We start from the raw sequence: 12,734 nt of genomic DNA, 5'->3' as shown, positions 1-12,734 counted from the left end.
GATTTGCCAAGTATGCTAGTTTTCCTTCTGACAAAGCTGTTGAAGTACAAGTGTAGTCTACTGTAATTTCGTAGCTCGCTTGATTCAGCTAGAGTGTCAGGAGTTCAGAAGGTTTGTAGGAGCACTAGGAAGAGGGCAGGAATAGCCAGAAAAGCTAATTACAGCTATTTTGAATTCTATCAAATGTGCAGATGGTTAGGAGAGGACTGGAAGCCGCTCAGCTGTATTTATATGCACTTAATGCTGTGCATTGGTTGTTTTTTATTTTATCTCAAAGATAATTAAATCTAAAAGCCACCAGCCTTGGTGGCTGTCAAGAGTAAATTTTTGTCAACAAGGGTATATATGGAATAGCTTCTATCACATGTGATATCAAAGACATATGAAAGAAGTGTAAGATTTAGATGCATTACCAGGCAAGGATTATAGCATATGAGAGGTTGATATGATAGTCTGACATATGCTGGGCCATGTAACTTCAAAACAAAAATGATTTTTTCCATGTTTTGTCTGCAACACTACATGTTGCATATTAAACTGATGTATAGAAGTGCTAAGTTAAAGCACTTCTTTATATTAAAATATATATATGTGTATATATTAATATAAAGATATGATATATAGATACAAAGATATATATATATTTGGTAAGATGAAATTTACCAGTTCATCTCTAAGGTGACTAAAGCATAGTAGCATTCGTTTAGATGTCTTTTTACTCAGTTAAGTTCATTTAGCTGCTTGGTTTTGTTTTGTTTTGGTTTTTTTGGATTATTTTCTCTTCACTATCTCTCCAGAACCAATGTGCTTGGGGAGGGAATGTGAATTGTGTTCTAATTTGGGAAATGTGTTTTTACAAGATTTTTATTAAACTACAATCAAATGAAGTAGTGTGAAGTTGAGGACAAGATAGCTGTACAGCATCTCTGTTAACATACCTTGATATTTGTGAGCATTGTATAAGAGTAACTGAAGGTACAACTAAATCTATAGAATATCCTATTATCATTTAATGAAGCAGTGTTTCTTTAAATCTTAGATCTGAAGACTTTAAGGAAAAAAAAAAAGAAAAACCCCTGTTACAGCTTTTTACATAAAAATCCTTTGATGCTATTATGCTGGATTTTTCAAGAGAATTCTAAGCAAGTTGCTCATCAAATTATGCTGTGCTTTAAGAAGGATGTATGCTAAGAAATGTTTTTACACTTGATTGTGTTTATATGTGTAACTCAAACAGAAATGTTATGTTCCTGTAGAACAAAGTAATGTAATGTTTTCTGTGTTTAATTTTAAGAAAACCTCTTGGAAACAGAGGGGAAGCCTTTATTTGGATCTCTACAAAATAGACAGGTATGGGCAAGTAGTTATGTGATACATTTCTCTGATGAGGATTATCTCTTAAAATACAGTTCAGGCTGATAACAAAAATGTTCTGGAAAAGGTTTCTGTGTTACATGGAAGTTCATATTTAATTCACTTGTCAATGCATTTCCTGTTTGTAGGGGTAGGATTTATTTTGCTAGTATCATTTTCTTGTCCAACCATTTTCTCTTGTGCTCTAGCACAGTGGCCTTAAAGCATTAGTGCAGTTTGCAGCTGCTCAGAGAACAACATCACCACAGGTCCTGATTCAGAAACATCTGGTTCGTCTTCTAGGAGGTATTGTGTTCCTTTTGTGTTGCAGAAGTTAAAACAACATAGAAAGAAAAGATAGATACTGAAAACAGTGCTAACTTCAGTTTCTCTGTTTCCTTACATCACAAAGGTTTGCTGCTTGACATAAACTAATTAGTAGTTCCAATCAGTAGAGCCAGCCCTGTATCATTTGAAGTTCCAAAAAATCCTCGAAGGCAGTTTACCCAGGCCTTGGAGCTACTTAGAGCATTAATGTTTACAGATGGCAGTGCTCAAATTGTAAAGACTAAACAGGTAGACAAGGCCACAAATCAGATATTTCTCAATTGTTAGACTTAATCTGTTTAGTATTTTTTGAAAGGCTACTTGCATTCTAGTTTAAGACACCTTAAGAGTCTCAGAGAGAACTGTTTTTCATATTTCTTGCCAATGTGCTGAAAGTGGTGACCTTTTGTGAATACTCTTTTTTAAGTAGCCTTCCACTGAGCAGGATGCTTATGTGTACAGGCTTTTGGATTCTGCTAGATTGCAAGGCATCTAGTGTTGATGGTGAGATGCATAAGTAATATCTCTATTTTGCAGTTCTTCTACCAAACTTTAAAACAGAAGACACTCCATCCCTCTTAGAAGTAGATATGTTCCACATTTTGGTAAGGAGGTTCATTTTATTCTTCAGTAATAATGGTTTTTTTGTGTGTTTGTTTTGGGTTGTGGTTTTTTTTTTTTTTTTTTTTTTTTTAGAACCTGGATTTTTGTGATTTTAACCTGCATTGACTCTTCACTTGCATGAATTAAATGATTGTGTGAGAGCTCTATACAAGCAAATTATTGTATACTTCTGTGATGTAGAAGTATTTACTCTTAGTTCAGCTGTTTCTAATTTTTGTGTCTCTGTAATCTCACTCTGTTTGAATTTCATATTTGTAATTGCAGCCATCTTTTTACTACCTGTATTGCTATCAAAACCTGAAAAAAAGCATGAGTACCCTTTCTCAGACTGTGGTCCCCTCATTTTCCTTTTGTCCAAATAGGCCTCATACCTTTTCATTTGTTTATGTTCATTCTCATTATCTTCTTTATACTATTTCTCAGCATCTTCTTTCTTTCATAATAAAAATATTATATGAGGACCACTCTGAAAGTAGTGCCTCCTATTTTATTATGATGACCAGTGTCATCAGAGGCAGATGGTGGTATGACAGTAGAGACTGAACCATTTTGCCAGTATTCTGTGGCATTTTGTTGCCATGCAGCAGATGACAGCAGAGGGGCAATGTGACAAAATGGCATCTGACATGGAATTGTGTATGAAGCAAAGGTGTGGAATTTAATTCACACAGGAAAAAAATGCACCTGCTGACCTTCACTGATGCTTAGTGAATGTTTATGGAGACAAACCAGTGGATGTGGGTGCACTCTGGTTCATGATTGGTGAAAATGCATAGCTGATGGTGATGACTGCATTGAAAAAAGTGTTTTGTAGCTGAGAATTTGTCCTATCTGTAGTGTTATTGTGCTTTTCTTCTCTGTTGTAGTTTCCATGGAAATAAATAAGGCATTACATTCAGAGCAACTTATGTAGTTTTTTTTCTAGCTTAAAACATAATTTGCCCTCATTATCTTTCTAACGCTTGGTTTCCTTTCTCACACTTGTTCAATGTTCTGTTTTTTTACATGGAACAGAAACTAAGTTTTCTAGGAAGCAGACAAGCTTTCTTGACAAGTACAGTGAAGCTGTATCTGTTCCCTATGTGCTAGTTGGACAACTTGTTTTCAATGAAGTTTTTGCTTTATATAGTGTCTATATATATAGTTTATATATAGAATTAAAACCAGCAAGATAAATGATGTCAAATTGACTGCAGAAATGCAGTATAACTGTATAGTGATGATACAAGTTTTTTAAATTACCCATTTAATCAATAAATTTCTGTTACTTGAATATTTACTGCTTCCTTTCCACTGTAGGTGGGAGCTGTGTTATCATTTCCGTCTTTATACTGGGAGGATGCTGTAGACTTGCAACCTTCATCAATTAGTTCAGCCTATAACCACCTCTACCTCTTCCATCTGACAACACTAGCACACATGACACAAATTGTGATCTCTTCAGCAACAGGTAGGGATGTATTTAGGTTGTATCGTTTCAGCAGTTCACAGAATTTCTTAACAGTAGTGGTTGAACCTTTTGCTAGTAATGATTAACATCTTCCAGATAGGAACTTTCTTTTTATTAACAGCTTTCATTGCTAGGTAGAAATAAACATTGTTACATTTGAAACAAACAGAAAGGTAGCACTACATCGTTTTCAGATCATTTCTTTTATCATTTGTGTGTTCTGCATAAGAAAGTGAGGGTAATTACTGATCAAGTCCATCATTCCAGTGCTGGAACATACGTTCTTCCACTCCTTGCAGGAAAAGCAAAGTGCTGCCCAACAGCAGCACTCTGAGCAGTACAGTGAGAATCAGTATGGATTTTGGAAATACTTTCCTTTACCCATCAAACTATTAAATAGCCAGGATATGGAATCCTATAAACTGCTTAAGAGGAATTTTTACTTTTCCCAGTGTATGGGAACTGCTGAATCATGGCCTGAACCTCTGATTGATCACCTGAGGTGAGCAATGAATCAGCCCTGGGAGCAGAGGTGAAGGCAATTCACCTGTGCTGCTGGAAAGGGTGGAGCCTGGCTGTACCTCTCCTAGACCCATTTAAGAGCTGACTGCCAGTGGGGAAGGATCTCTTCTGGAGATCCTCTCCTCAGGAGTTTCGTAGTGAGCCCAGAGTATGGGTAAGCATTATATCTGTTCTGTTTTGGTATGATAACTGCATAGCCAAACTCTCTGGTATATTTCATAACTGTAACATCTGTGAAGTCATTGATTATACACCCAGTATTTCACACTACTGTTGAAAAACTTCAGTAACCTACAGGCTTTCTGGCTACCTACTTCCTGTTTTCTTGAGCATGACAGAAGGAGGAATACAAGAAGTAAAAAATCCTGTTAACTTAATCCATACAGAACAATAACTTGTAAAGTTAACATGAAGAAAGCCGTTTCTACATGAATGTGCCAGTGAGACAGTAATCATTATCTATTGTAGCATGCAGTTTTAGGAGGGCGTTCACTAGATTAAAAATGAGAAATAGAAAAGAATCAAAATAAAGTGGGGGAAAAAAAGTTCAATTTACTTAAAAAGTCACAAATGAAGTGCATTTACATTATGATTCGTGTTTGTGTTCAGAATCCTCTACTGCTCGATCATATGACAACAGTGAGGAGGCATGCTCTGCGCAGGCTTTCTGTAGAGAAGTTTGTCAGTACACCAGTGGGTAAGTAACAATTCAGTGGCAGTACTGTGTCTTGCTAGAAACATAGTAATCCTCAGAGAGAAACCAGAACAACAAAGAAAATGAGGAGGGGAAAAAAGCCCAAACAACATTTCATATGGGGAGTTTAGCACAATGCCTTGTGCTTTGCTTCCAATACTCCTGAAACTTAGAAAGAAGAGGGAACTAGAGAAAGGAACAGGTGTTTAAAAAAAACCTGCTACTTGCAGTGCAAATTCTTACACTAAGGATGAGAAGTTAACTATGTTTATCCTGGAGGGAAATGTAAATGCAAACTATAAGTTAAAGAAATGTGAGACTATTTTGAATTTTTTTACTTACACTTTTTTTTACTACATATATGTCTAGTACAAAAGAAGAGGTGAGAAGTGTAAAGCTAATTATAGTTATTTGTTTGAACATTAGTACTGTCTTGGACTTCTTCGTTGGCTATTATCCTCTGTGTAGTGAAGCTCTTAAGTGCTTCAGTATCTATATGAAAAAGAAGGTAGGAAAAGTGGATGCAGCCTCCACAAATCCTGCTGTGACTTAACTTCACCAAAGCTAGTTGCAAATGCGGATTTTTTTTTTCAAGGGTTGAAAATGCTGCCGTGTCTGAAGGTCTTAAGACTAAATTTCTGAACATTAAAAATTTGTGTTTAAATAGTAGTAATTTTTTTTCATGCATGTGTTAGAATCATAGTTGCTGTGTATTTTGGAGCGTTTAAATGCAGAATTAAATGCCAGAATTCAGGCTGAAACTGTTAGCGTTTTTATTTCTGTATATGCAGTACCTCCTGATCCCACCATGCTTTAACACTTAAAATAGTAATTCTGAAATAGTCTGTGATGGAGCTTTACTTGTTGTTTCTTAGCAGATCCTCGACAATGCTTGTCATCATGCTGCTCACATAAAGGTGTAGTTGGTGGTGGTTAATTTTTTTCTGAGAAAATTATCACTTCAGTTTTTTTTTTTTTTTTTTTCCAGAAGTAGGACTAGGATAGTTTAAAATAACAAGAATAGTGTTGTAGTTTTTATAACATAATGAAATGTGAGGCATATTATTTTCAACTGTTATTTTTGCTGCGTGTGATGATTACTTAATTTTTTTTCTTCCTTAACCCTTTTGGATTGCATTTGGAGCTCTGAATGCATGGAAAAATGCTGTTATTCCAAGAATTACTGGTTTTCTGTAATAAAAAAAGCTGCAGATATACATTAGTTACTTCATGTGTATTATGCCATGCTGTATTGAGCAGTTTAAATCAGAGTTGTCTGAAGTTGGGCAGCTTTGTTTTGTACATAGCTAACATTGTAGCAGTTCTAGACAAAATGTGAAAGTATTCTAAAGATGTGCACTGTGAGCTACTGCAGGTATTTCTCATTTGTGTATTACAGTTGCTTTAGTCAGGATATTCCAGGCTGGCTTGTGTGGGATTGTGTTAAGAGAGGCATCATGCCTTATCTTCGTTGTGCTGCTTTATTTTTTCATTATTTGCTGGGAGTTTCTCCACCTGAGGAGCTACTACAAGGTAAACATGAGAAAGCAAATGTATCCTTGTTGAAATTGTTTGTTCTGTTATTGGTGTGAAGGAATTTTTAATGTTCACAATAACTCAACAGTAGATAACGTTAATAAGACTTAAAAGGGAAAGATCAATTTGTGTATGAAAGGAAAATATGGGAAGTTGGGTGGTCTGGGATTTCCGTGGAAAAATTGCTTCTGAACATGTGCAAATATTGAATTATCAGTGGTGTTTTGGTAGTGACCATCTATGGCTACAAAGATTTTGAAATTTGAGGCATTTTAGGAGCTTAGATTATAAGATCTGAGAAATAGCCTGGAGTGTATTAAAAATGAGAAAACACACCATAAAGCTCAAAGAGCACATCAACTTTCTTGTGCAATTGCTGACGTTGGCAAATGCTAGCAAAATAGAACTTACTAGAAATAAAGTATGTTACAAAATTTGAAACCTATTTCTTAAAGAATTCTAATGCATTGCAGATACTAAAACCAAAGTGCTTTGTTTTTTGTTAGAATGCAGGGAAAAGCTGAATTATCAACTATTTGAAAAGGAGAACCAATGCTTCAATACACAACAGAAACATAGTCTTGCATTTATTTATGTAAATTATGAGCTAAGATTGAATGTCATTAATTTGATTGCAAGTCCAAATCTTTGCACTGTACTTTTGTTGTCATCTGTAGAAAAGTGCTGTCAGTAACATCTGTAGAAAGGAGTCTCCTGGTGAAGCAGCAGTGCTGTTTCCTGCAGGCCCTGTGAGCCAATACTTGACCACTTAGCAAGCTAGTAGCTTGGCACGATGCTGTTGCATGTTAGCACTGACTTGATCATAGAGGAATTAAATATCATTGCATGCTCAAAGAGTAGTAAAAAGCTGAAATAGGATAGGTAAGGAAATCTACTGCACCAATGTGTTAGGTACTATGCAATGAAATTAAGTTTAAGCAATAAACCACATTTTTATAATGACTTATATATGACTTACATCTGATGTTATTACATTATTATAAAACCAAAAGCAGATCTTGAGCTAATTGTCATAGACCCAATTACATCAATGGAGCTATAGTCAGTTGTACAATCTCAAGAAGCTGTGCTCTGGCTGGAAAACCTGAATTATTAAATGGAAGAAGAATGGGGAGAATTGTAGTTTTGAGCAAATTATTCAGCAACACTGAGATGTTTCAACTGTCACTCTTTTCTTTTTCTTATGCAGTTTCTGATGAAGGGCAGTTCAAGGCACTTTGTAGTTACCTTTCTCTACCCACCAATTTATTCCTGCTCTTCCAGGAGTATTGGGACACTGTAAATCCACTCCTTCAGAGGTACTAATTGAACATGAACAGGACATGTTTTTGTGCTGTGATGACCCTGTGGGAATTGCATCAAATTTCTTCACAGAGATTGAGCTCATGCTAGAGTTGTGAATGTTCACTTGATGTGCATAAATATAGTGAATTTTTTTAAGATCTTAAACTTAGAGCACAACAATTATTTTTTTATATTTTATTAGTTATATTAATTTTATATTACAATTATAGTCTAAGTAACTCGTGCTTGCAGACATACAGGAGTTTGGTTCCTATAGGCAAAAGGTGTCATGAATCGTTGCACGCATGGTGTAGCACTTGCTGTTCACTGGCCTGTTTTTAATGTCAGTAGCAAAAGTGTTGATTATGTAAGTTATGAAATGAGAGCACAGAAAACTTTATAGCCTGCCAGATGAGTCTTTATACTGTATCTTCTCTGGATTTCCAAAATAGACTGATGAAGGTAGAAGATAGCTGAATTGTGTAATACAAATATTGTGTACGTTGTAATCTGGCAGTAAAGAAACAAGTGGTAAAAATTCTTCTTTCAAAAATGCAAGTAAATAACTCCGTGCTACAGCCGGCCCTCATCTATGAGCGTAGTTGAATAATTCTGCTTTATTGTGTTGAAGAATGTCTCCGTGTATTTACTGTGACTGTTTCAGTCCATGGTTACGTTAATTATTATTGCTGATTCTTGGCAGAGTTCTCTGGATCTCACTAGCTTTTGCAGGTTTTTTTCTGCCTCTGTTTTGTTATCTAGCTTTCTTCAATTTAGTTGACATTCTGAGCTGCCGACTCCAGCCTACAGTTTATATAGCTGATTTAACAATCTGTTACATGGAAGTTTGCTGTAGTTACGTTTGTAGTATATACTATTAATTGCAAATCAGTAGCATTCTCACAAGTGTATTTATAAGTTTGTGTTTAGAGTTTCTACATGTGTGCTCAAAGAACATGTAAGAGAGGCCAACTCTCTTGCATGTGCTTGTAAACTTCAGAAAGTAATTGATAAGGGCAGATCTAAGAAATGTATTGTAGTCTTCATAGCAAAAACAGAAGTTTTGAGTGAGATACAGCCTTTTTTAGGCAGTAGTAACAGTTGACAAATCATCATATGAGCTCAATACTTTACCTATGTATCTGCTTATTTCTTATTAGTTGAGTTTAGCAACACTGAAGGTATATTATTATCAAATGCTGTCTTCTGCAAATCTTTTTTCCAAATAGGTGGTGTGCTGATCCAGTGGTGCTCAGTTGCTTGAAGGGCAAGAGCACTGCAGTAAGGTTAGTAGACTGTGTTTTGTTGGATTTTGGGGTTTTTTTTGGTCCTTTTTTTTGCCTTAAAACTGTTCTAGGAATGAAGTGGTTGCTAGGAGTTAGTAGTGCCTGTACTTTTTTTTTTTCCTGTTAAGTACTACCTTAAATTCATTTCGCTTTGGCTCGGTGATTCTTTGAGAAGGCACAGCATTCTGTTAACCAATTTGTGCTTTGTCTAGAGAAAAACAAAAGCTAACTGAAACATGAGATACCTTTGTGCAAATATGTTATATATGCAATTTAATTTCATCAACTTTGTTGGAATGTGGAAACACTGAAACTTCCATCTGGACTTCTAGAGAAGCTGGTCAGGAATTGCAGAAGTTTACAGAAGGGACCAGAAACTTAGCAGGATAATGATCTATATCTATCCATTATGTTTTTTGCTGTGATGTATATATATTTTTTTTCTTGTAATATTTCTTTCGCTTATGCAGGTATCCTCGGAAAAGAAATTGTTTAATAGAGCTTCCTGAAGATTATAGCTGCCTTCTGAACCAAGCATCACAGTTTAGGTAATGTACTTAGTTGTCCTGCTGGGTGTTTTGTCACTTTGATACTCCTTCAGTTATTGTAGCTATTGTTAGGACTATAAACAGAAATGGTTTTGTGGAAGCAAAAGCACTTCTGCAGTTATACAAGTCAGTACTAGCAGTTGTTCATTTTAAGGCTGCAGTGCAGCAGCTTGCTCGATGTATTCACTTTTGTTTGGAAGTATTGCACTTTAATCTGCTGGTCATTTTTCACACTGTAATGTGGGTTTGATGTGGCATTCAGACTGAGTATTTTTGCACAGGACACAAGAAGCCTGTCAGGTTGGCTCTGTTTTGTGCCAGGGAGTATGAATCACAGGATAATTTGGATGAGAGTGTCTTCAGCACATCATCTAGTTCAGTCTCCTGCTTGAAGGGGGTATCTTGCAGCTGAAATCTTTGAAGCAATGTAGAAACAGAACCAAAGGAACCAAGTGTGTGATACACGGTTATGACAACAGTATATATCTTAAGTGTGGCTTTCTTTTTAGGAACATTATTGGTAGTTAGCTTTCTTCTGAGTTTTCGTGCTTAAATAACAATCTAATTACACTTTTTCTAGATGCCCACGGTCTTCTGATGATGAACAAAAACATCCAGTACTATGTTTATTTTGTGGGGCTATGTTGTGTTCCCAGAATACTTGCTGTCAGGAACTTGTGAATGGAGAGGAGTTGGGAGCCTGCACTTCTCATGCTCTCCAGTGTGGAGCTGGAGTCTGTATGTTTCTCAAGTAAGTAGCTAGATGGAATTTAACATATTAGTGAATAAAGGGAAATATTTGAAGGTCAAAGAGCAAAACGTTGTCAAAGCACTTAATTCTTTTCAGGCAAAACAATAACAACAACCAACAGTGACAAAAAAAAAAAGACAACCCAAAACATTACTTTAACCAAGTGATGGTTAAATGTTAGTAGCATTACTTTAATACAGAATACTAAGAAGTCATATTGCTGCTGCTAGTTGTTTTGCATTGTTCAGGTTCTGAGTCAGATCATATGCTTTACAGAACGGGTATAGATACGAACTTGTTTGAAGGTGATACAACTACTCTGTACTGAGCAGTTTCATTTAGATAAGTTAGAATTACATATACCATACCTTTAAGCTGTGATTTTTAAGTGAACTTCACCATGGATTTAGCATCTAGGGGGTTACCTTCTGTGATTAAAACTTCCCTGTGTTTCTGCTGTACCACTTAAAAATGTGAAGGAAAGAACTGATCTTTATCTTTTTTTTTGTTGTTGTTGTTGTTCCTAGTTCACAAAATGTTTCTATTTCTACTTCAACATAGGATTCTAGTGGAAGCTGTGTGGGTCTTCTGTGTATTTAGAGGATCATGTACTGTAGCATTTCTAATAATGAGGTTAAATGGAAACCTGGAGACTTAGATTTAGAACACTTTATTTCTTGTGGAAAGATAATATCAGGCATAACTGTAGTCCATGTCTGTTCTTTAAGTTGCCTAAGTTAAAATGACGCCGTAAACACAGGCTCAGTTCTGGGATTGATATTTTTTCAGCATATCTGTCTGGACTACTCAATGCTTCTCTTTATTAAGGTGTCAGTGGCAATACAGCTGTGACTCACACTAATCTTTCTTCACACTTAAAGAGCCTCAATAGGAATAGCAATCCAGAGGCCTGTGAGTTGGTAGAAGCAGAATATCTTTTTAGCTCCAGAGAGTACTGTCCTGCATAGTGTACTCAGAGATATAGGTACTATCAAATAACTTTTTTCTTCTTCCGTTACTTAAACACACAGACTTGTGCATACGTACAGCTATAGATGGAAGGGGGTAGTTGTTAAAGCTGGCTGGTTAATCACCTGAATAGCATTTGATACATTTTTGGGTAGGCAACTCATTATTGCTGTGCTACTTAAGATTGCCACAAAGGTAATTGTAACAAGAACAACTTCTTTGAGTAATGAAGTAGCTAAGCACACAAGCCCAAAGAGGATGTACTTAGGTGCATATCTACCATGGAGCTATGGCTGTAACCTCTTCTAAGTTGTGCACAGCACCTTGAATTGCTAGCAGAGGCAAATCATATTAATGGTATATTTTGTTTGGATTGGAGTTGTTTTATATCGTAGAGGGTGGATGGATGAGTTGTGGATCAGAACAACATGGTTTTCAAAATGAACACGTGACATTTGGTTACCTGAACAGATTCTAATATGGAAAGGAACCTAGCTGCAATAACTTCAGGAGTTTATACAGGATAGCTCACAGTTTTCCTTACCTCAAGCAGGACTTGTACTGTCTGAAGACTGCTTCTGGTAGTTACACTAATTCTCATCTCAGTACCCTACAGTGTAGAACAGAGTATAGATATATAGATATCTAGGTAGTGCCTCAATTCAATAATGATCTATGGGAATAAGATCCCGTTATGGCTAACCTGATGTTACAGAATGAGTTTCATATTTCCTCCTGTTTTTGAACTCTTAAATGCTATCAAGGATTATACTTAAAACAATCTTTAAAGTTGACTTATGGTGACACATAAGTGTCCTTGCTGCTGATACTGAGACAGTAGTTCAGATCTGGTGTATCTGTTTTTAAGCTAAATGCAATCCATGCAGTTGAATCTATCATAATTCATGCTATGTAACTATTAGTTAAATCTGTTTAAAATAGCTCTCCTATGCAAAAGGATGTTTGCTGCAAAGTGATTGTGGTACAAACTCCATGCTTATGTCTATAAATTGGAAAGTTAATATGCTGCACGTATTCGACCACAAGCTGATGCAAAGTAACCTATATAAATCCTGATTAATTGAATCTGCTGTTGATGTAGATCATACTTAAGCTATCAAAAGGTGTAGGTTATGAAAAATAATTTTGTGGTGATAATGTTGAAGATAGATATGTTTAAAGTAAATACCACTATTTTTCCTTAAGAATCAGGGAATGCAAAGTTGTCCTCATAGAAGGTAAAACCAGGGGCTGCTTATATCCTGCTCCATACTTGGATGAATATGGAGAAACGGATCCAGGTCTGAAGTAAGTAAATGTTCGACTTGTTTGCTTTCTACATTTCTGTTTTGGTGCTTTTGTTTCTTAA

General features: G+C 35.9%; 1 protein-coding gene across 1 annotated transcript in view; it reads left to right on the top strand.

Moving 5' to 3' along the window:
- Nucleotides 1–12,734, top strand: part of UBR1 (ubiquitin protein ligase E3 component n-recognin 1) — a 61,079-nt gene that overhangs the window by 44,790 nt on the left and 3,555 nt on the right. Inside the window, 11 exon segments of the mRNA XM_042863136.1 lie at nucleotides 1,295–1,350; nucleotides 1,563–1,659; nucleotides 2,218–2,285; nucleotides 3,604–3,754; nucleotides 4,886–4,973; nucleotides 6,370–6,503; nucleotides 7,717–7,825; nucleotides 9,041–9,097; nucleotides 9,568–9,645; nucleotides 10,226–10,396; nucleotides 12,572–12,673. Of these exon segments, the coding sequence (XP_042719070.1) occupies nucleotides 1,295–1,350; nucleotides 1,563–1,659; nucleotides 2,218–2,285; nucleotides 3,604–3,754; nucleotides 4,886–4,973; nucleotides 6,370–6,503; nucleotides 7,717–7,825; nucleotides 9,041–9,097; nucleotides 9,568–9,645; nucleotides 10,226–10,396; nucleotides 12,572–12,673 (1,111 nt within the window).

The sequence above is a fragment of the Lagopus leucura genome, unplaced genomic scaffold (assembly GCF_019238085.1).
Source record: "Lagopus leucura isolate 7727_CA_CO unplaced genomic scaffold, USGS_WTPT01 Super-Scaffold_1, whole genome shotgun sequence".
Classification (NCBI taxonomy): Eukaryota; Metazoa; Chordata; class Aves; order Galliformes; family Phasianidae; genus Lagopus; species Lagopus leucura.
Note: the sequence above shows the minus strand (reverse complement) of the source record. Positions and strands in the feature narration are given on the sequence as shown.